At 39.1% G+C, this 23,940-nt stretch overlaps 1 protein-coding gene across 9 annotated transcripts in view; it reads right to left on the reverse strand.

Moving 5' to 3' along the window:
- Positions 1-329: 329 nt before the first annotated feature.
- Positions 330-23,940, reverse strand: part of setd5 (SET domain containing 5) — a 145,722-nt gene continuing 122,111 nt past the window's right edge. For 8 of the 9 annotated variants that reach the window (XM_033037121.1, XM_033037115.1, XM_033037123.1 and 5 more), the window contains 6 exons: positions 18,360-18,416; positions 12,612-13,166; positions 9,013-9,353; positions 7,217-7,392; positions 3,052-3,161; positions 330-2,145 (listed from right to left, as the gene is read on the reverse strand). In XM_033037121.1, coding sequence (XP_032893012.1) covers positions 1,513-2,145; positions 3,052-3,161; positions 7,217-7,392; positions 9,013-9,353; positions 12,612-13,166; positions 18,360-18,416 — 1,872 coding nt within the window. In that variant the 3' untranslated portion in view covers positions 330-1,512. The remainder of the gene's footprint in view (positions 2,146-3,051; positions 3,162-7,216; positions 7,393-9,012; positions 9,354-12,611; positions 13,167-18,359; positions 18,417-23,940) is intronic. The other variant, XM_033037122.1, reaches the window with a different exon arrangement.

Below are 23,940 nucleotides of genomic sequence, written 5' to 3' on the forward strand. Positions count from 1 at the left end.
CTTTCCCTGGCAGCTCGTTCCACATACCCACCATCTTCTGAGTGTGTTTAGCTCTTAGTGCAATTGTTCTTTCACAGAAGTCACATCAGGATAATTACAGAGTAAAACAGACTGAGGAATTGTGAGAGTGCAGGTAGCAGGTTATTTCTCTGTATCCCGAGCCTGAACACCTGACCCGGCATAACAAAACTGAAGACGGTAAGAGACGAAGTACAATACTGCTTGCAACAAAAGATAAATATCACTGGGATAGCAAACATTCAAATTTAAAGTGTACATTTTACATTGCAATCTTAAAATACAAAAAATGAAAATATGGAGAAAGAAGGTTGCAGAAATGAACTGTTTTATTTTTGTACACTCCACAGGAGGGGTTGACTGTACATGTTTAGAAAGCAAGGCTACCGTTCCATTTTGTATTTTTTTTTAAATTCTCCTTGATTGTAAATGATGTGCAACTCAGTCAACAGCTACATTCAGGAACAAACTCGCCTCATGCACATCGCACATCGGAAAAAAAGACTGCACATGGAGACGCCCAATGGTAGATTGAAAGCTGTTGTCAAAAAGAAAATAGAGGAAAAAAGGTGCACGAGGGAAATTATACACAAAAAAAAATTACCAATGTACATTATGCAAAGTCAGGCAACTAAATCCTCTGAGGATAACAAGTAGCTGTGGTATATACAGTGTTCTGAATAAAAGAACAGTATTAAACTCTCATTATACAATATGCAGCAAGGCTGCATCACTTTTTTTTTTAAACTTGTATTTGTCACATGTTACATCTTTCAAAATGGAGATCACCGTCTCCCTTCAGTTGAACACAGACCTGAATTTAAGATTTCAAATTAAAAAAAACTTGAGATTGTAACAGTCACTGAAACACACTTCTCTTCCACTCTTGCGCCTCAACGTTGGGGAACTCACAGCATCAAGTGTAAAATAAAAACTCTTTGCAGCACCGTGGATTAAACTCCGCTGTGTGGGTAAGATAATAGCTAGCCTAGAATGGTTATATATAAAATTAGATAAATAAAATTTTCTACTCCAGGATATTACAGTATACATGTGAGAAGCGGGCACGTGGAACGTGTGCCTGAACAAATTCTCCCCACCCTATCAACACCCCTTCCTCCGTGTCTTTATTTTTTGACGCTACAAACGCATTCGTTTTGCTTTTATAAAAAAAAGTCTTACTGCACATGACTAGTTTATTTAAAATAAACTGGAGGAAAAAAGCCTAAACAATATTTATCTGAATTATAAGCTTAAAATGTACCTTACCAATAGGTACACAATTCTTAACTCTTACTTTTGTTTTTGTACAGGAATTTGTACAGTATGAAGATGTTCTAGTAAATGCTGATATAGGCCCAACAATAACCAGAACTCGAGTTCCATAAAGTTGTTTACGCCACACTAGATCCATATGCCCGTGGCATAGACGGACACATAAGAGTTATATACCCAGGCAAACATCTCCAACATGGTCATAGCTGTGTCCATCTTCTAATATGTGCTTGATTGCGTTCTTACATTTGCACCTTGGACCTGTGGAGGTTGGTACTGGGTTACCCCAGTTCTTCGGTAGTGCTGAGAACTTGATGCTGTGCCAATCTTAGCTCCAGAGTGAAGCGCTTGCCCTGAACCTGCCGGGCTTGAGGTCCATGAGCCTGATTGTGATGGCTTTGCAGTCTGTGAAACTGTAGAGTTTATGGTGCTTGGAGTTGGGGTCAACGTTGAGTCAGTTAAGTTTTTTGTGGTGCTCTGTAGTGGGCTAGCAGCAGTAGAAGGAGTAGATCCAGAATTAGTCTTTTGTTGAGTGCTACTCAGTGTATGCAAGACACTCCCAGAATGCTGCTGACCACTGTAGTATCCAGAATTCCCAACGTACTGGACCACAGAGGTATCAACAGACGTTGAATGAACTGGGCTCAAGTAGAGAGTAGAGACAGGAGTTGTTGTTGAGCTGGAGTCTATCGGATGTTGGGATCCACTCTGCCCCATCGAATGGGATGAAGATCTGTAGACATGTCCTTGAGTGTGAGCCGAGGGAACACTCGAGGAGCTGTGCGTTCTGTAGGGAGACATACTTTGTTGTGGAAGTACGTGAGATTCAGGGACGACTCCGTCAGATTGTGCCTGCAGAAGTTGATTAAAGTTAATTAATGTAACAAAAACACACTTATATAATGCATCTATTAAAAATATAATAAAACACCATGTATAACTCGTATTTCCAGATGAAACATTAAAGTGAAATCCCTTGCCCTTTGTTTACACTAATGTAAAAACAGAAAATGGAGGTACAAATAGTGCAAGCACAACTATGTAACATCCCAATTTTGCAAAATAATAAAGAGCATGAATCTTGCACTCATTTGCAGCGAATGGGAGATCATCCACAATCTTACTCAGTTAGTTACAAATGGGATTGCTGTAATGTGTTCAAATTAATTTACGTAGTCAATCGCAGATCATATCAAAGGCATTCTGGTACAAGTGCGAGGAAGCTAAGTTAACAACAAAAATGTAAGGTTGAAAGCAACTGATCACAGTCTCTGTAGTATGAAACAAAGTATCTGGATAGTCTTGTGAACCTGATCGGCCAATAATCCTGTTGAGGGAGTGTGAAGTAGATGACTGTCTGTAAGGTCCACAGAAAATGCTAGTTATAGGTGCAGCAAGCTCCAAATGATTTAATAACAGTATTAAGAACTTCCTTGCACCTTTGTACATACATTGGACACCTTTGGAAATTGATCAAGACCTATGTTGTGAAACAATAAATCATCAGGGCTTAAGAGACAGAGGAACTCCACACGGAGAAATAAATAATGGGAATTTCACTCAGATCAACAAATGGTTTCTTGGTAAATTTTACCAATCTAGGATCCCAATGTCTTAAATGGATGATAAAGAGATACGAAAAGAAGAGGAGTGTGATTAAGACCAAGCCAGCACAGAAGAAAAGTCTCTATTGTTTTATAATTTTTTTGCTTAACAACAAACTGGAAGAATTGTCTTGGTGAGGGAAGGCATCTTTACCTGGTGATTATATCTGGAAGGACTGTGGCTATATCTCTGCGGACTCTGAATTGGGGAACCCTTGATGCGTGCAAGGCCATGCGTCTCTGATCCTTCACCGTCTGTGGAATCTGAAAACGCAGCAGTAAGAGCGATGTCACTGGCAGCAAGAAACAAAATAACACTCATCCCAACAGAGACTACAAGGATTAAATATAGACTGCAACCAAAGTTTAACTATTCCAATATCAAAGCAATCATTGTTTTCTTTTCAGCACTTTGAATATTATGCTACTGAGGAGATGGTGGGTTGGGGAGGTGGTGGAGGAGAGATTACCTTCAGATTAAGGCCTTTGAATGCACTGTATTGTCAGGCGCTGGTTTAAATAAACGCAACCTATAAATTCTAATGCTACCTCTAATGAAGCTGTATTTAATATTAATCTTTTCTTTGCACCATCTCTCCACAGCTGCTTTCCAACTTTCATTCATCAAGGCTGTGCACAGCATCGTAGTCTGGTCTGCAGTTAAACCATAAAAGTGGAGTAAAAAACATCGGATTGCTTTAAATGTAGGTTTCATTTACCCTGAACTACTGCGGTTGCTGATTTAGAATGCAAATACTACAGGATAAATCAAAATTATTATAATTGCTTATGGATTTTATCGACAAGGACGATTAATTGGAAAGTATGCATGGGAGGATGTCATGTCATAATAGAAGTAAAATCAGCCCATTCGGCCCATCAAGTCTACTCTGCCATTTAATCATGGCTGATCTTTCTCTCCCTCCTAACCCCATTCTCCTGCCTTCTCCCCATAACCCCTGACACCCATTCTAATCAAGAATCTATCTATCTCTGCCTTAAAAATATCCATTGACGGCCTCCACAGCCTTCGATGGCAAAGAATTCCACAGATTCATCACCCTCTGACTAAATAAATTCCTTCTCATCTCCTTCCTTAAGGTCGTCCTTTAATTCTGAGGCTATGACCTCTAGTCCGAGACTCGCCCACTAGAGGAAACACCCTCTCCACATCCACTCTATCCAAGCCTTTCATTATTTGGTACATTTCAATTAGGCCCCCCCCCCCCCCCCCCCCCAATCTTCTAAACTCCAGCGAGTACAGGCCCAGTGTATAATCATAAATTAACCCACTCATTCCTGGGATCATTCTTGTAAACGTCTGGACCCTCTCCAGGGCCAGCACCTCAGATATGGTGCCCAAAATTGCCCAATACTCCAAATCCAGGGCCTTAGAGCCTCCGCATTACATCCCTGTTTTTGTACTCTAGCTCCCTGGAAAGAAACACTTCCATTGCTTTTGCCTTTGCCTTCTGTGCTATCTGATATTGAGGGTAATTGATATGAATTACATTGTAGAGTAGTGGTAGCTGTGATACCTCACTTAATGCTGAGGATGCTTTGACAAGAAAACACAAAATCGCTACATGGGATCATTATAACATTATATATTGAAAGATGTGTTATTAGCTTTCCCAACAAAGCAAGGAATATGTCATGAATCGAGTGATGAATTGCCCCACGCATCAGTGTGGTGACTGCCTTTGAGGACTGTTGTTGGCTGGACTGTGGGACTACAGATACCAATCATCATACAGCACAGAAATTTGTCCTTCAGCCAAACTTCTCCATGCCGACCAGGATTCCCCATTTAAGCTGGTCCCATTTACCCATATCTCTTTAGATCTTTCCAATCCATGTACGTGTCCAAGTGTCTTTTAAATGCTGTTATAGTACCTGCTTCAACTACCTCCTCTGGCAGTTCATTCCAGATGCTCAATGAAAAAGTTGACCCTCAGGATCGTATTAAATTTTGCCCATGTCAACCTAAACACATGTCCTTTTGTTTTTGATTTCCCTGCCCTAGGCAAAAGATTCTGTGCATTATCATGATTTTATATACCCCTCATCCCTCAGCCTCCTGCACTCCAAGGAATAAAGTCCTAGCCTGCCCTTCCCCTCTACAGTTCAGCCTCTCAGGTCCTGGCCACATCCTTGTAAATCTACTCTTCACTCTTTCCAGCTTAATGACATCCTTCCTATACCAGCAGTACTCCAAAGATAGTCCCAAAACATTGAAGTAACTCAGCAGGTCAGGCAATATCTCTGAAGAACATGGATAGGCAACGTTTTGGGCTGGAACCCGTCTGTCTGAAATGTCACCTATCCACGTTCTCCAGAGATGCTACCTGACCCGCTGAGTTACTCCAGAATTTTGTGCGTATCTTTGGTATAAACCAGCATCTGCAGTTCCTTGTTATTATACGGTACTCCAAATTTGGCCTCACCTACGTCTTGTTCAACAGTAACATAACATCCCAACTTCTCTATTCAATACCCTGACTAATCTACTGCAGTTGTACATGGTCTTGGTGAGACAACATCTGGAGTATTGCGTACAGTTTTAGTCTCCTAATCTGAGGAAGGACATTCTTGCCATAGAGGGAGTACAGAGAAGGTTCACCAGACTGATTCCTGGGATGTCAGGACTTTCATATGAAGAAAGACTGGATAGACTCGGCTTGTACTCGCTAGAATTTAGAAGATTGAGGGGGGATCTTATAGAAACTTACAAAATTCATAAGGGGCTGGACAGGCTAGATGCAGGAAGATTGTTCCCGATGTTGGGGAAGTCCAGAACAAGGGGTCACAGTTTAAGGATAAAGGGGAAATCTTTTAGGACTGAGATGAGAAAAACATTTTTTACACAGAGAGTGGTGAATCTCTGGAATTCTCTGCCACAGAATGTAGTTGAGGCCAGTTCATTGGCTATATTTAAGAGGGAGTTAGATGTGGCCCTTGTGGCTAAAGGGATCAGGGGGTATGGAGAGAAGGCAGGTACAGGATACTGAGTTGGATGATCAGCCATGATCATATTGAATGGCGGTGCAGGCTCGAAGGGCCGAATGGCCTACTCCTGCACCTATTTTCTATGTTTCTAATGAAGGACAATGTACCAAAAGCCTTCTTCACCTTCCAATCTACCTGTGATGGCACTTTCAGGGAACTGTGTACCTGTACTCCAAGATCCCTCTGCTCAACAGCTTTCCCCAGGGCCCTGCTATTCACTGCCAAGGGTCTGCCCTGGTTTTACTTCTCACAATGCAACACCTCACACTTATCTGCATTAAACTCCATTAGCAATTCCTTAGCCCAGTTGCCCAGCTGATTGAGAGCCTGCTGTAGGATGTGCAACCCAAAGGTGCATCACAATCACCTGGTGAGCATACGTCCATTGCCAGGGACTGGCAGCACGTGCTCCATATGCACTACCCATGGTCTGCTATCTCTCTCACATCACCTCCTATGGGATTGAGATGCAAGTAAGCGCCTCCCTCAGTTTTTGGTTGCAAAAGACTGGAGATTGCTCTGTGGGAACAGGTTCGACCAAGAGGACAGGACAGCAGTATCCATCATATTCAGCTAAAGGTGATGAGAGAGACCACCGGATCTAGATGATCTGTCGACCAGTGTAGCTACTGCAGCCAAATCCCAGTAATGGTCTACATTTACCGTGCTGGTCTGGATGCAGCCTGAGCCCCTCATCTCACCACTGAGTGTTTACACCACTTGTCCTGGCCTGTCTCACACTTGCTCTCATAGGTAAACTCTTCACACTGACTGGGTGATTTATTGCTGGGCCAGGTTGGGTTTTTGGCACAGAAATGTGCAGCACCAGGGGATGTCTTAGTTGAGGTACGATGGGATGAGGAGGGGCGAAGGGAAGACGATGTGGAAGGAGTGCATGCTGGTGAGTGGTTGGACTGGAAGGCCAAGAGCACTATAGTGAATCAGCATTGTGGATTAGTGCCATGTGCAGTACTAGTGTATTCAGCATCTGATCGACACCAACAATCTGTCAAAATAACATTTGGTGCCAAATATGTAAAAATCAGCACACCTAGATACAACACAGGTTTTAACACCTACATTATAAATGAAATTAATATTCACTTCATTTCCATCTTAGTCGACATGACTAGTAGTGTGATAACGAGTGCATTATATTGAAGCTGTATTAAGTACTTTATTTAAAAGAAACCAACAGCCATAACTTTGCAGTGGAAAAAGGCTCAAAAGAACACAGAAGATTTAGACCATACAAAATACATTTGCAAACTTCACAAAAAAACTCCAGATCAGTTAATAATGTTCATTACCTGTGTCCTTCTCCCTCGCAGAGTCCACTGCACTGGTTTCTATTCTTCTCAGAACACGGTCCAATGTGCTTCGCTCTTCTCCTGTTCGCTTCATACTTCCAATTTCCACCCTCCTAAGAACACGTTCCAACGTTCCCCGATCTTCTCGCAATCGTTCTACTGATGTAGGGACCATCCTAAAATAAAAATACAACCACACCAATTTTTATCCCCAAATAGCTTTCTTCTCTTTGTTTATCTCTCCATTCTTGTGGGGCTTGCTATGGATATGAACTTGGTTCTCTACTCATGCCAATTCTTTATCTGGAAAAGGCCTAGCTAATGCCTGAGCCAATCCATAGCAATCCAAAAGCTATCTGCAATTGGGACTCAGGTCCTGAAGCCTCACTCTAAGACTGCCCAGATGGTCCTTTTACATTCTGTTGTTATCAAAGAACACTGCTTTGTAATGTCATTGATAATTGGAGATATATTAAAATAAAAAAGCTAAAATAATTTATATGTTATAGATTTTTTTAATGTCAGAACTGCTTAAAAAATGTACATCCTCTAACATTTTTAATAATTGTTTAAAAAATGTTCAAATGGTTTTTATTAGTATATACAAATTTGAAAAACTTCACCACCTGTAAAGCCTACACATATTTTAGCCAACGGTCAACATTTTTCCAGTTCTTTATTGGGCAAGGCTTGCTCTGCCCTCTAATAGCAATGTCCTTGCATGGTGGAAGGTGTGGGGTCACAATGGGCCTTACTTTAAGAGCACAGTCTGCAGGTACATCATCTGCAGAGGTGGGTGGTTCACTGCTCTAAGAAACACTTGGTTAATGATTATACATGACATCTGCTCCCCAGGGTATGGTTCATCCTTAATTTCTACACCCTGGACAAGCAACCACTACTAGAAAAACAGCCAGATATTGTACAATGTCTTTTAGCCAAAAGCCAAAAGGTTCCAAGACTGTGCTGAACTAGTTTTCTCAGACGAAGCAGTATTACATTTTGGGGAAATCATTAACTGGCCTCACAGTGCTTGGCTAAGAAAGGGACAATTAAACTATGCTGGCTCATTGCCTTCAGGAAAGAATATAACAATGGAGTTAGAATAGTAATTTAGTGAAGCTCAAAAATGAATAAAATCAGTTTCCATAACTAGAGGCTCACGATCATTAAACAGAACCTCAACCGAGTAACTACTACAACACCAGTAGTTACTACAACACAAGTCCTAAACTAGCATTGATTGATTGAAAAATAGAGTATGAAAATAGTGTATAGAGTCCACCAATCAGCTATTACACTAGTCCTACCTGGTGAATCTCTGGAACTCTCTGCCACAGAAGGTAGTTGAGGCCAGTTCATTGGCTATATTTAAGAGGGAGTTAGATGTGGCCCTTGTGGCTAAAGGGATCAGGTGGTATGGAGAGAAGGCAGGTACAGGATACTGAGTTGGATGATCAGCCATATTGAATGGCGGTGCAGGCTCGAAGGGCCGAATGGCCTACTCCTGCACCTATTTTCTATGTCTATGTCTACCTTATCCCACTTTCACATCTACTCCCTACACACTAAAGTTAAATTATAGAGGTCAATTAACATATAAACCTGGACGTCTTTGGGATGTGGGAAGAAACCCATAGGGTCATAGGGAACTTCACAGACAACACCCGAGGTCAGGATCGCATTTGGGTCTCTGACACTGTGAGGCAGCAGCTTGGACTTCAATTGAGCAAAAATGTAATCCCCAATTCTACTCTCAGATAAAAATGTTGCCTTGAATTGGATAGTATACTCACCACCTCGTACTCATGCTGTTCCGACTTTTAATGCTGGCTGCTGCAGAGAGAGTTGCATTCTTGCTGCTAGCCGGATCCGATGGACTGACCTCCTCAACCTGAGGCACTGAAGCGTGCACTGGTGATGAAAAACCACTTTGGGGTGACGATGATCTACGTGACCTAGATATGGCGGTGGAATCACCATTTGTTGCTGACTGTGCACAAGTGCCGTCGCTATTTCGTCTGGTTGGAGTGCCCATGTTGCTGGGTGTTTTGGAAAGATCTGAGCTGAGGCAGTCTGATTTGGAATTACTTCCTCTCGCTTCTTGTTGACGTTTTCTATATTCCAGCAAAGATACCTTGAAAACGAGCACAACATGAGTCGTGTAAGAATATCTGTTACTACTTCCATGACATTTCAATGGTGTGAACATTTTCAGGGAAGTACAAATAATTTACTTGGGCAACCAAGCAGATATTCTCAAACATCAGGGAACTAACACCTTATCTGCTGGATAATACTCAGGAACTGAGCCCATAGTGCAAACTAACAGTTCATTGTTGTATTGAAAGAGGGACAGTCTGATACTGAAATCCAATATTTTGGTCTCAACTGTCCTTGTTGGTGCTTCAGGTAGATGTCAAAGAGTTCTCATTGTCCTTCAACCCACACCTTCAGTTATACATTCGCTGCCTCCTTATTACGTTGCCACTTGGACAGGGCGGAAAAATATCAGGAGACCAGACGCAAAAGGGGGAAGAGAGAGACTTGGCTGTGAGGGTACAAAAGCAAAATCAACATGCTTGAATGGCAAAGGAATGGTCGATCTGCTGGGTTGGAGGCCAACTTGGAGCATAGATTTGGCAATCGCCAGCCCCCATCCTCCCTGCATCACCTCCACCTCTTCCTCTTCCACCCCCTCCACACCCCCCACTCCAAGACATTCCTGCCAAACTCAAACTCGGCTGATGTTTCCACTTAGTAAATCCCTTTTAAGTTTGGCTTATGGTTTGTTGGTGTGTCTGCATTTTTTTCTGCTCATGCCAACATTCGCTGGAGAAGGTATATGTATGAGGTCCAGCATACACAAGCATACCTAGACAGTTACAAAAAAATGTGAGGAGAATTCGAGATATTTCCAATGGGAATTTACATTACTGTTTGGACTGTGTGGATAGGAAGGCATTTCATACATCATACAGCCTGACAATTTCCTCTCCTAGAAAGAGCCAAAACCAGTACAGACAACATATTCATCTCAGATGGCCTGGGAAGGATTTAGTTCCAGAAGCATTCCACATTTTCCCCTGCTACTTTACTGGGTACATTTGCAAATAGTAGCTCAGCCACTGGAATGGTGAGCAGTTCCTGATAGATAAATGGATAACTAGCAACTTCATGTTTTTAGAGACACAACATTCACTACCATTCCCACACAAAATCCTCAATGCTACAAAAATACTAAGTGTGCCTCCCCTTTGTGGGAACGTGCACTACACCATTACCAAATCGTTACTACTTTTACAAATCGTCCGTGGACTATGTTGCTATTAGCATGATTTGTGTTCTTGCATCTTGAGCATGTCCTGTCCTTCTCCCTCTGCTAAAACTGTGCATTAACCAGGCAACATTGGCCTTTACTTTCCTTTTCTTCTTCAACTGCAAGCAAATTGTTTCTAATATTAAAACTCAAGATTAGGTTTTCTGCTCCTGTGCTCGCCAACTATGATTCACTACTAAATAGTAGAAAGGGAAGAAAATCATGGCTTGCAGAAGGTTGAAAGTGTGCACCAGCAGACTCAGAAACAGCTTCTTCCTTTGTTATCAGTCCTTCCATAAGCTAGGGTATAGTCTAATATACTTCTATCCCATTGCGGATATTGGACGTAATCTGTGGAAATGATTTGCTACAATGCTGAGAACTATATTCTTCACTCTGTATCTTCTCCTTTGCTGTACCTATTTTACTTCAGTTTGACTTAAATGTATAGTATTATCTGTTCTGATTGGATAGCATGCAGACCAAAACTTTCCATTGTACCTCAGTACGTGTGACATCAATAAACCTAAACCAATACTAAAGGACAATTATTGGGCATAATTGCAGCAGAAGGCCATCTTATATCATCTGACAATGACATATACTGCCTCTAATCTCAAGGTGCCTCATAGAAGTATAATTTAAAAAAAATCAGCACCAAACCATGTAAAGAGCAGATAGCGGGACACATAGTCAGTTTCAGCATGGGCAATATAGAACATGGTGCAGTACCACACAGGAACAGACTCTCAGCCCATAATGTCTGTGCCGAACATGATGCCATCTCTCTGCCTGCACATTATAGCTATATTGTATAGCTATATTATATAGCCCCCCCCCATTCCCTGCATATTTAACTAACCATCTAAAAGCCACTATCCAATCTGCTTCCACTACCACCCCTAGCAGCATATCCCAGGCACCTAACACTCTCTCTGTACAAAAAAAACTTGCTCCACTCATTTTATTTACATTTCCTCCCTACAAGCTTAAAGCTATCCCCTCTCATCTTTGATACCCTGGAAAAAAGTTTCTGACTGTGTGCACTATCTGTGCCCCTCATAATGTTATAAACCCATCAGGTCTCCCCTCAGCCTCCGAAGCTCCAGAGAAAACAATCCAAGTTTGTCCAACTTCTTCTTGTTGCCCTATGGCCTCTAATCCAGGCAAAGCAATTCTATATCCTCTTCAAAGCCTTCACATCCTTTCAGAGCCCTCATTGCACATATTTAAGAAGCAGATGGATGGATTTCCATGCACTAAAGGTATCAAGTGGTAGGGGGAGAGAGAGGGATTGGGGTGTTGTGTTCAAGGATCAGCCATGATCCCTGTAGGCTGAAAGCAGCACTGATTTCATTGCGATTTTCTGCTTCCGTAGTCAAATCTTGTTTGAAGTGTGGATCTTAAGGAGCTCCAAATTGAAGAAGTGGATAATATTAGGAAGGGAATTCAAAAGTTTCCAACGTAATCCATAAAATCGTAATCACCAAAGGTTAAGCAATTAAAGTGATGTTGGTTACATTGTTTGGTAAAACTGTCAGTTGCTCTGATGTAAAATAAGAAAAATACAGGACTTGGAAGGCTTTGACTTGAAATGATTGAAAGTATCAGTTTCCAAACAATTTTTAAATTAGCAGTAATGAACTCCTTTAGGTTCTTTATAAAATGATGTATTAATATGTTGTTTTGAACTTTAGTTTTTGATTTAAAAAGGCAAATATTTTCTTCTTAACATTAAACGATTAGGCTCTGTTTGCAGCTCCTGTGCTTGTCAACCTATAATCTCCTATTCGGCATAAAAAGAAACAAATATCATGGTAGATAAAGTGAAAGCTGGTAAACATGTGAAAAGTTACTTTATTAGATTTGGTCATGACCTCAAGAGTTGGATCTTCTTTCCCTAAAAAGTATTTAGCTTTTAAAGTGAAAACATTATGTTTTATCATATAATTACTTTTCTATGTATGTAGCATCCTCATTTAACCTTTGGAAAAATTAAGTAACTTAAGGCGAGCTACTCATAAATTGTTGTATTTCTGCATAATACCCAGAGCTATCATAAATTTGGTTACTTGCCTTTTTCTTCTGTGGTGGATTTTGCTGAGGTGTTGTATTTCCTTCAGAAAACGGTTGCCGATCTGCTTGAGGAGACATGGATCCTGGCAGAGTCTCAGGCAAGAATCCTTGGCCTTGTCTACTAAAGCTGGAGTCTCCAGAAGGACTCATGTACACAGCGTCACCAAACCCTCGCTCCGATTGTGAAGATTTCCTGTCACTGGTGTAATTGGTTCTGTTCTCGAGTCCTCTGTAAGGGCCCTCCAGCCTGTGTGTCGGAGTGAGGTCTCGGAGGTTGGAGTTCAAAGGCGAACAGGCATAGATTAAGTTAAACTCTGTCCTGAATGCTTGTTCTGCATTTTTCAGGGACAAGGGACCATCGCTGTTCCTTCCTGTAAACCCAGTTTCAGATTCACTGGGGAATGTTAATGTAGGACATGGAAGTTCAGCAGCACAGTCTGACAGTGGCACCTCGGTTACCACGGTGACCCGAAGAGTAGTGGCATCTGGGTCAGCTTGAAGAGAAAGATCTGAAAAACCAGTCCTGGACTGGTCATTATCCGCTCTCAGGGGCGGCTGAAATGACAGAAGGAGGAACTATTTGTTAGTGATAAATTAAAATAAATGAGCCTGACGAGGGGAATCAAAAGAAACTATTTCAAGTGAGGCGGTTGACTGAACTCTGCTTCTGTTTAAACACCAGCACAGTAATTTAAAAATTTTCTGATCATTAAATTATAAATGCCTTAAATACATATCAAATCTTTAACATATGTATTTAACCCACAATCTTGAGAACATTTCCCAAAGAATATTTCTGATAGATTTATGGTGCATTTATGACGACTCCTTTCACCAACACTGGTATTTTTGATGCAAACATATGCACAGGCTGATGCATAATTTTAAGAGCGTTCTACAAGATGCCTCCACAATGTTCTGGTAACTTTAGCTCAGGGAACCAGGTTTCTACTTTCAGCTAACCCTTTCTCCATGTGCATCTTATATTAAAAAATCTGCTCAGCATCCATTATGTTTAACATCCAGTCAGATGCACGGATAGCATAAAAAGTGAATGAACGATTCTCCTCTAAGGAGGCTGAAATTTAGTTTTCAGTTGAAGTTGCAAATAGCAGCTCAGCAGTGCACTGGGTGCTGGGATGATAGCTCTTAGGTCTCCAATGCTGGCACTGGAAGCATTCAGCAGGAGATATCCTCTTTTAGCTCCCTAAAGAAAGTCCACAAGCTCTCCCAAGTGCACCCATTTCCAGTACTACTGTCAGTTACACCCTCTGAACACATTAAGGAAAAAGCCGTTATGTCCCTAGGATCCTTGCCGCTAATGTTTATGCGAGATATTTGACAACGTCAGACCTGCTCGTGGATCAAAGGTAGACTAATCAAAACTGCTGCCCTTTGAAATTGTAGCCTACTCAAATGTAGACATTTAAAAAAAAATTGATGCAAGGCAGGTTAAAATACAAGCATTGCCATTAAGAGCTTGGACGAACAATCTAGAGGTATGAGTTCAAATCCCATTGTGGCGATTAAAAAAAAGAATGTAATTAACTATTGAAATTAGCAGAATATTTGTAAAATACTGTTTTGTTTGTCAGAAATACATCTTCCATGGCTGCTTTGGCCACAGTGGAAGTAGTTGATTTTCGACTATCTATGAAATGGCCTAGCAATTGGGAAGGGACAATTAATTCTGTCCTACACAGCGATGTCCACATTCTGTGAATACATTTTAAAAACTTGCTACCAGGCCCTCGTTTTGCTGTGATAACCTGGTAGCGCAATGAGATAATAAAAAACTCTAAGTACCTTTGGGGTGTAGATTTTTTCCTTATGAGACTGTCACCTCCAGTGGACCTCCAGTCTGGGAATCTAAACTAATACCTATTTTAATTATACTTGGCTAACAAAGGTGACATTTGTCATTTGAATGGCAGTGCAAATCTGCAAAAAAAAAGCTATCCCCAAATGGCAAATACATAAAATGTAAAAGATGTTTAAAGGTTTCCACTGGTCTATTTTAATCAAAGAAATGTCACGACTTCCAGCTAACCCCCCCCCCCCCCCCCCCCCCATAAATTTTACAATTTTGTGCACTAATTACAGCATTCGAATCCCAAATCTTCAACATTCCCAATGATATACACTGAGGGGCTTGGTGGGTGCTGAGAGAATGTTTTCCTTTGTGGAATATGGAATTACGTTGCAACGTTTCAGAATAAAGGGTTGACATTATTTCCACAGTCACTCATGAATCTTTGGAACTCTGGAAAGATGTGAATGCATCAAGTTGAGACTGACAGATGTTTGGACTATAGAGGAGTCAAGGGCTCCTCTACAGGGCTCCTCCTATTGGTAAATAGGAGGACAGTGGAGTTGATATCAGATCAGCTATGATCTTTTTGAATGATGGAGCGGGTACAAGGAGTTGAATGGCCTGTTCCAGCTTATTTTCCTCAAGATACATGGGTTGTAGCCTGGTGCTGGATCTGCACTGAAATAAATCTAGAAACAATAAATTTAGATGTCTGGAGTCTAACAGAAGCATATTTATCAACAAATCAGTCAACTCCTCCCGTCGTCAGGCTCGGATCTTTACCTCATCTTCCCAAAACCTGGAGTATTTGATTAAAAACTGTAGGTGTACAATATATCTTACAGGTGTCAGTGCTTTATTGATAAAGAGCATCACACTACAATTATACAAATGCTTCAATACATTCCTTATTCACACAATAAGTAACTTGATGCTTTGCTAGTCACCTCCATTAGGTTAGTGTAATGGCAGTTTTAATAGATGTCCTTTCACAGATTCAGGCACAAGGAGTTTCTAGATGTTGTTGAGAAGTAATCCGATCAAAATAAACATTGTACGTCTACTGCAGTGGATCTTTTAAGCCTGTCATTTATCTTTGGTATTTTCCTTAAATCACTGTTAAGGGCATTAGATTACAAAACGCCCAAACAATTATTTTAATTTTGTTTTAAAGCATCTATGCCTTTCCACCAATGAATTTAACAGACATTATTTTAAAATCATTGTCTATGCAATAAACCAAATATAAGATTAAGATTTAAATTATTCCTTAAATAGTCAAAACTGCTGAAAGTTAATTTTCCCATCAAGGTGAATTCCTTTTGACTTAACTAGTTACCTCAGTTCATTGGAAAGAAATACATTTATAATTAAAACTACCAACACCTGTATTTAATATGTGCCAAAACATATGGACTCAAAAGGACAAAAAATCTTTACTTTTCCTCTGGAGACCTCATTTTTATACTTTTAACATAATCATCTTCCCATACAAACAAAGGCGAGCCAACTACAAAAACTTTGAAATATCTAAGTCTTCATCGGTCCAGTTCACCACAGTTGCCAAAGCTAACTCCAGAGTATGCATGGGTAATTTGAGGACTTGGCAGCTCTGACTCTCCCAACCAGGATGCAGGGTTTCTAACTGCCTGCTTTACAGGGTTTTATTTGGTTGTCTGGTCTCAAGCTAAGTATAGCCATGGTCAAATTATTAGTATTTAATATTGACTGCTTCACATTCTTGAAGTGAAAAGCCAAAGAAAGGAAGATCAGCCAACTGTACACCTACAATATATTTTACCGTTACGGGCTGAGAGAGCAAGGAAATTGCTTAAATATTTTTGAAAAGGGCATATTATAAAAGGGCAAATATAAATCTATTTTTGATGAAAAACTTGGGCTTATTGAGTAATGTTATTGGAGGACACTATCAAAATACTTTTGGAAAATTTTCAAAACACTTTACAACATGCTTTAATGAAGGAATTTAGGTATTAGGAATATCCATTATCACACCTTTGTGAAGTCCAAGGGAACAGAAGACTTGATATATAAATGTCACAGAAATTCTTTAAGCATCTGATGACTGAAGCTGGCTACAAACTATTTCAGTTGGTTACTCATCTTTACATCAATTTATATTTTTTTATCCAAGAACACAGCCAGCAAAACTGCCTCCTGTGAGAGAGTTAAAGTTGAGCCAAATAAAGGCGAAATTATACAGGTGATAAATCTGAAGGTGCCTAAACAAAATCAAATTAGCTTGATAAAGAAATTATACTGCAAAAGCCAATTGCAGAGTCGGAAAGTGGCTGCAAATGAAAGTTTCTAAATCAAGTCTTCACCTCCAGACAAAATATTTTAATTCAGATTTTCTATTCTGAATTGCAAAAACTTTATTAACAGTAGCTTAAATTCATCCGCTTGCAAAAACCTATAGTTGAAGCAATGTTGTCTCTACAACAAACTCCTTATGCCTCATCTGTGAAGGTGAATGGTCTACAGTATGCACTGCATCCTCAAGGTGAAGGTTAACGTTTTGAATGTTAGGCAGGCAGTTGGATTGGCTGCACAATCAGAACGGTTGCATCTCACACACTCACAAAAAGATCAATTCATGTAGGTGACAGTTGTGAATTGGAGTCCAATTCTTCACAAAGCAACATGTTAATTAACTAAATCTATCTCAACGTCAGAAGATCTGTCTGCGAATCAACAAAGATTAACTACCACATTTACCACACAAGACCAGCAGGCTTTTAGTCTGAACAGACTGTGGAAATCTTCCTTTAAAAAATAAATTCATCTTCTAAAGTGGAACATTTTAATACAACCATCCATTTCTTTGGGAGGGAAGGTGATATTTAGTTAACCTGCTTCTATGCTTAGTGAGATTGCTACTAAATCCTTAAAATGCCACTTTAATCCTTAAAATACTAGAAATTTAAATTTGTTCATTTAAATTGGTTCACATTGATCAGCTATAAGAAAAATTACTGGATTCAACGATACGTTTTCATGTCACTGTGATTGAAGGCTTGTTGTTTGGAACTGGTATATCTTTCTACAAATAGTGAGGACAGCAGCACCGAGCAAAGCTCAATCCTGACCTCAAGTGCTTTCCTCTGGGTTCATAGTTTCCTCCCTTGTGTCTAAGACAAGATTGGAACCAGCGTGGACTTGATGGGCCCAATCACCTCCTTCTACATGCATGTGAGCTGCATCAGAATCAGCTGCAGCACGTATAGCTGCTTTCACTTGTTACTGCCTGCAGAATGACAGCAACAAGCATAATTCACAAGAGCCATGTACGCTGAGCTGGCAAACAACCATGACAAAAGGAAAACTGTACCACAGCAATTTCCACCAGGAAACCTACTGTGGAGTAAAAGCAGCTGGGACAATAAAATGGTCGAGTTCTGCACTATTGGTATAAATTGGGATATTTTTATAAGCAACTCCCAATGAATTGGATGGGTTGACATGATCCAGATTTAAACAAAGGATCGACCAAATTAGTGAACTGATACAATAGTAGACTCCTAGCAAACATGACAATGAGGATAATAGTAATTGTGCCAGTTATCATTTAATGCTCTGGAGTTATAATTTAAGTTCCACTAGACTTGTATGCCATTTATTGCTTTGTTATCTCATCAGATACACAGACAGATCCTCGGTCCTATCCCCTGCCTTTCGCTCTCTCTCTCTCTCCTTCCTCCAGGTTATTATTACTATTTTGTTTCCAACCCTAAATCACAGTTTGGCAAAAATTAATGACTTGAGTCAGACATGCACAAATTCAACCAGATGAAAATATAAGAATCGTGTTGTAAAAAGATTGTGTTGGAATCACAGAGCAAGAGAGAGAGGGAGAGATGCCGCAAGAACCTATTTCAGCCTTGCGAGTTTAAATGAGATACTGGGATAACTACCTCTGGTGAAATCGGCTCAGGCCTATGCACTGGGGAACTCTCAGGAGAGGAAATGTTCTAAGAGAAGGGAAAAGCATGTTATTAGAACTCTACTCACAAGTTGAGTAAGCAAAAGCAAGAGAAAGCCACAGTCTTTTATTGTAAACTGATTTAGTTACAAACAAACTCAAGGGTGAAAATGTATTTTCTTTAACACAAAGACAATCATCTAGGAACTTACATGCCCAAATAAGAATGGCTGTAATTACACAACTTGCCATTGTGCAACATGACATTGTTCTAAAAAGGGATTTGTTTATGGAAATAAAACCATTTCCATTTTTATTATTAGGAATGCTTGCTTAATTTTCAGTGCCTTTTTTTAATAACATTGGTATAAATGTATTTTTTTAAATCCCAACCCTTGCAAAGAAGGGAAATGTAATCAGTGTTACTTAGTTGGACCTCAATTTGGTTGAGGACCAAAACTGAAAATGAAATAAATGTTCAAAGGTTATGTCTCATGAAACTGGTTGAACTGGTGTTACCAAACGAAGGGTTTTGTTCTGCACCCTCTGCCCTATACAACAACAGCTGACAGATCCAGGGACTGTTAGATATGGTTTAAAAGCAGCATCTTGCTACAATGGAGGAGCTAAAAAGGTGGTGAGAGTTGGCCAAAGAAGTACTAAACACAAAAACAATGGTATTTAAAGATAAAATTTGAAGCATGGAGAAAAAGAACCCACCAATAAAATGGGCAATTAGCCAATGTGGCAACATGGATAACGAAACTGTCACTGACTGAAACTGTCACTGTAAAGTTTAACTCTGCCATGTCCACCTTGTTCGTTGAATTAGACGAGGTAGATGCCAATTCAAAATCCCCTTTTGCAGTGTTTGTTTGTAAACCAAAGCACAACGAGAATAAAACAATAACCTGTGGCTTAATGTTAGGCTTTATTAAAATAAAATGACAATGCAAAACTAATCGGAAGTGTTTCTTGATCTATGAAGAAGCATTAGAAGATTAAAAAGGGCAATGTGTCAAAGTTCAGACTGCTTGGGAGTCTGCTGTGGCAAGCATGTCAGAAGCTGGATGTGCACAATTGCCAGATTAAAGTCATATGTTCCAGGCTCACTGGGACTTTGAAAGCCAATGTCAAAAATCTCTCTCAGGAAACAGGCTCCATCCACAATGCCCCTCGGTCTTAAAGCTGGTTGAGGCAGTTAAACATTATTCTGTGAAATATGACTGGTTAGGTTATCAGTGCTAGTCCTTTATATTATCAGCAATATGCATGGGTTGATTGACTGTGGAATGCAATTACAAAATAGCTGTTAAAATTATCCAGCCTTATTAATATACTCTTTGTCCATCCATAACTAGTTCATATTGATAGTCATAATATTTGCAATGAAACAAAACAGTAACAAATAAAATTCAAAGAGCAATATTGTAAAGACAAGGGGTGCAACATATTGACATTGAGATCATCTTTAAGACAACACAATTAAGGAGACACAGCTCAGAGAAACATCTTTCCATTGGCATTTTCCCCTGGTAAACTTGGAATGGTTTCAGATAAAAGAGATTATTATATTTTCTCAATGAGCTTTACTAGTATACTAAAATATTGCCCACTCTATACTTCAGGCATAAATTGAACTCTATCCTGTCAGCATTTCTTAGATCCGAACACGCCCCTTCAGCTTTCTCACACATAACTTGCAGAACAAAGGTGGTGATGTGATAATTCTCCTTGAACACTAATATATACAAATCAAACAATAACATTGGTCAACAGATTTATTTAGGTCCTATTTATTTTATTAGAACTTGTAAGACTTATACAAAAGGGTATCTTGAAAGAAATTTGGATTTATAATATAATAATTTTCTGACACAATAAACCGAATTGGACCATGAACCCACATGTTGGAAGAATATAAGGTTAGCTAAATACATTTTGCCCCGTTCAGGAAAGAAATTAAGAACACACTTCACAAGGGATAATTTAAAAATCCAAACATCAGGATTAAGAATTTATGTCATAGAAAATAATTTGTCACGGCCAGATTGAAACAAAAGTCTCCGATATGAACTCATTGTGCATCAGCTGTAATGCAAAACCTGCAAGAGTTTTAGCTGATCCAGATATATTTGAATTTTCTGGGAGGCAATTGTGGCAAATATGATCTAAGACCTTACTCTGCAAAACATCAAAAAGGTATTTATTACGTGTATGCATGTATAGCAATCATACATTTGTATGTTTCTCATTAAAAAATTATACAGGTTAATGCAAACATTGAACTATTCTGCATAAACTTTAGAAGGAAGCTGAAGAAAAATTATTCCAGTTGCTTCTTGTCAGAAATGACTTCTGATTTGACTGACTAGAAATAAAAATACATTTGTGGAGAAATGAACACATTAGTTTTGCTTTCGAATTTAGAATGGAGAATTACTCCTAAGGAAGAAGGGAATACACCCACTTGCTGTTCTTCCTTTCTTCATTATAAACGGTTTAAAAAACTAGGACATTAACAATTAAGATTAGTGTCAACAAGACTGCAATTTTAACATCCTTAAAATTATTCCTTGTTAAAATTACATTTATTATTGGGAATATCTTGTTAAATAACTTTCTCTCTATTGGGATTACATTCGAAATAATTTTGTTTTTCATGAGTCGATGGATGGAGACATGACTGTTCTCAGTCACATCTATTGAAATTGTACAATGAATTGGATCTAATACTTGTACTATACAAATTAAAAAATTATCTTATCACAATAAGTTAATAATAGAACAAAAATACTCAGTACAATGGGTACAATCACTGGGTAGAGACACAGAGTTAACATTTTAGTGTCTCACAACATTTTTTTTTGTGTTCCACAGATACTGCCCAACCTACTGAGAATTTCCATATTTTCTACTTCGGCTCAGATTTCCAGTATCTGTAAAAGCTTGCTTTAGATTTTAAAGTAAATTAAATGTTACCAGTACAATGCATTGTGTAGTACATTTCTTGTCAAACTAATAGTTAAAATGTGCAGGAAGGAACTGCAGATGCTAGTTTATACTGAAGAAAGCCACAAAATACTGGAGTAACAGCAGATCGGGCAGCATCTTTAGAGAAAAGGAATAGGTAAGGTTTTGGATCGGAAGCCTTCTTCAGAGTAAAGAAGGGATCCAACCCAAAACATCACCTATTTTTTTCTCCAGAGATGCTGCCTGACTCGCTGGAGAGTTACTCCAGCATATTGTGTCTATCTTTTTCAAACCAGTGTATGTTACTTCTTTATGAAACCATGTGGTGTTAGCTGACTTATTGGCTCATCAAATAGTTACAAGTGAAGAATCCCATTGCATTTTTCTCTTTCTGACATAGATTTTACACCCTTTAATTGTTACTGAAATCATCAAAACTTGGACCAGTTTAATTATAGAAACTTGTACATCAATAGTGCTCATCTATAGCTTATAGCTATAGCTTTCACTGGACTGATTTGGTTACCATGAGCCTTATCTGATGGGATAGTCGGCTACCCACTTGTGATCATTATCAAGTGACTATTTAAGGAAGTGCTTTGTGTATTGCCTGTGCTAAAATAAGAAACTTTGCTGCTAGACCTACTGTCAAATTGTCATCAACATGTGAATATGAATAATGAACTCCTGCCACACGCAAAAAAATATTTTAGCAAGAGATCTACAACTTCATGAGATGAAAAGGAGAAAATTGAATCTCCGCTTAATTCTAGGTTATGTTGGGATCACAATAGAACTTATTTGGTCACAGTTCCTAGTCTTTGAGAACATTTGATGCCAATTTTTTGTCCGTTTTGCAAACTAAGACTCTGAACCAGATTTTGGAATATATCCAAATAATTTCCAATTCATTTTGTATATATTTCTTTTAGGCCTGCTTTACAAACAATGCCGCAAACATTTTGGTGGGAAAAAATATTTTGTAGTGTGCCACAAAGGACTTAAAGGTAACGAAAGAAAAAACATAATTCACAAACTTTGAGATAACCTTCAGCCCAAATGACAGTAGTAGCATTCTTGCCTTCAAGTCAAAATCTTACGTCAGATCAAAAGACATTCAGTACTTCGGGTGGTCAAATGATTTGAAGCAACTCCAAAAGTGATAACATGGACTCACACCTCTAAGACTGTGCACACATTCTAGATCTTCACCAATCAACCAGGAAGGAATCAAATAAGGTTCTTAGATCCCTCTCACTTGGAAACACTGAAGCAAATTAATCAAATAAATCAATCATATACCCTTGTCCACCTCCTAAAATTAGAATTGATTTAAAGGCAAGTTGGGATGAAAACAATGTTAGAAACTATGTCGCCAGGACTCAGACTGGGGAGAAGAAAATGTTGAAACATTAGTTAAACTTAAATGAAACATTGCAGACAAACACGGTTTTGTCAAGTGACTTCAAAGTATCTTCAATCCTAATTTCTTGTATGACTAAAAAAAATCAGGATGTGTGAAGCACAAGCATAATAAACACACTAGAAAATAATTAAAATATTACACAGGTATCAATATCCAAATGCGAGAGATTAATGCCAATGCTCACAGTATATAGTTTTTGCTATTGAAGTGCAAGGAGGTTTTAAAAGTGCCACATCTTCTGTTCTGATGCCATTTAGAATCCAAACCACATAAATCTTTCCTCTAAAGTCCTACTAGATAAAAAAAAGAAAGCTTTACACTTGGCTGAGCAACAAATTATTACCTTCCATTGATGTAAGGAAGTGGTAAAGGAAGCCACATGGACAAAACCATTGGATAGGTGATTCTATTGGATCGGAAGCTATAGTATTAAAAAAAAGATCTTTGAAACATGCTACAGAAAATATGGAATGCTTTAGACACTGGCTTTTTTTTTACCTCCACACATTTTCAGACAAAATTATTGTTTGGAAGTGGGTAAGTCTATGCCAACCACCGTATTCACCAAGTTAACAGGTAAATGATTTATGTTTGTCACAACACTGCAAACTTGCGTAAAAACAATTAAAAGCTTTCCCCCGATGTATTTTAAAGCTTTGAAAGTACACTTTTATTTGTATTTCAAATACTTCTTGTTCATCTTATAGTTTTTTTTTTACAAAACTTGTCCGATTGTGACATGTTGATAGGTTTACCTGCATTAAAAAATAAGGGACAGACATGCAGGAAAATATTGTTGATTTTCTCCATTTCCCTTATTTTAATTATTGTTTTAATACTGTTGGTGATTTGCACAATGCAATCAACTAATTCTGTTCCAACTCTGCCTAAGTCTCCTCAAACCTCTACACATTAGAGTTACACAACATTGTATCAGGACCATTGGACAATCTCATCAAAGGCAATCAAACTGAGCTTGTCATTTTTACCCAATTGGCCCATATCCTTCTAACCATTTCCTATCTACGCATCTGTCTTAATGTATTTTAAATACTCTTAATTATACCCGCCTCCACAACTTCCACAGGCAACTCGTCCCAAATACCCACTGGGTGAAAGAGATGCCCCTGAGATCTTCTTTAATTTTTTCCCTCTCTGTCAAAATCTATGCCCT

Source organism: Amblyraja radiata, chromosome 18 (assembly GCF_010909765.2).
Source record: "Amblyraja radiata isolate CabotCenter1 chromosome 18, sAmbRad1.1.pri, whole genome shotgun sequence".
Lineage (NCBI taxonomy): Eukaryota > Metazoa > Chordata > Chondrichthyes > Rajiformes > Rajidae > Amblyraja > Amblyraja radiata.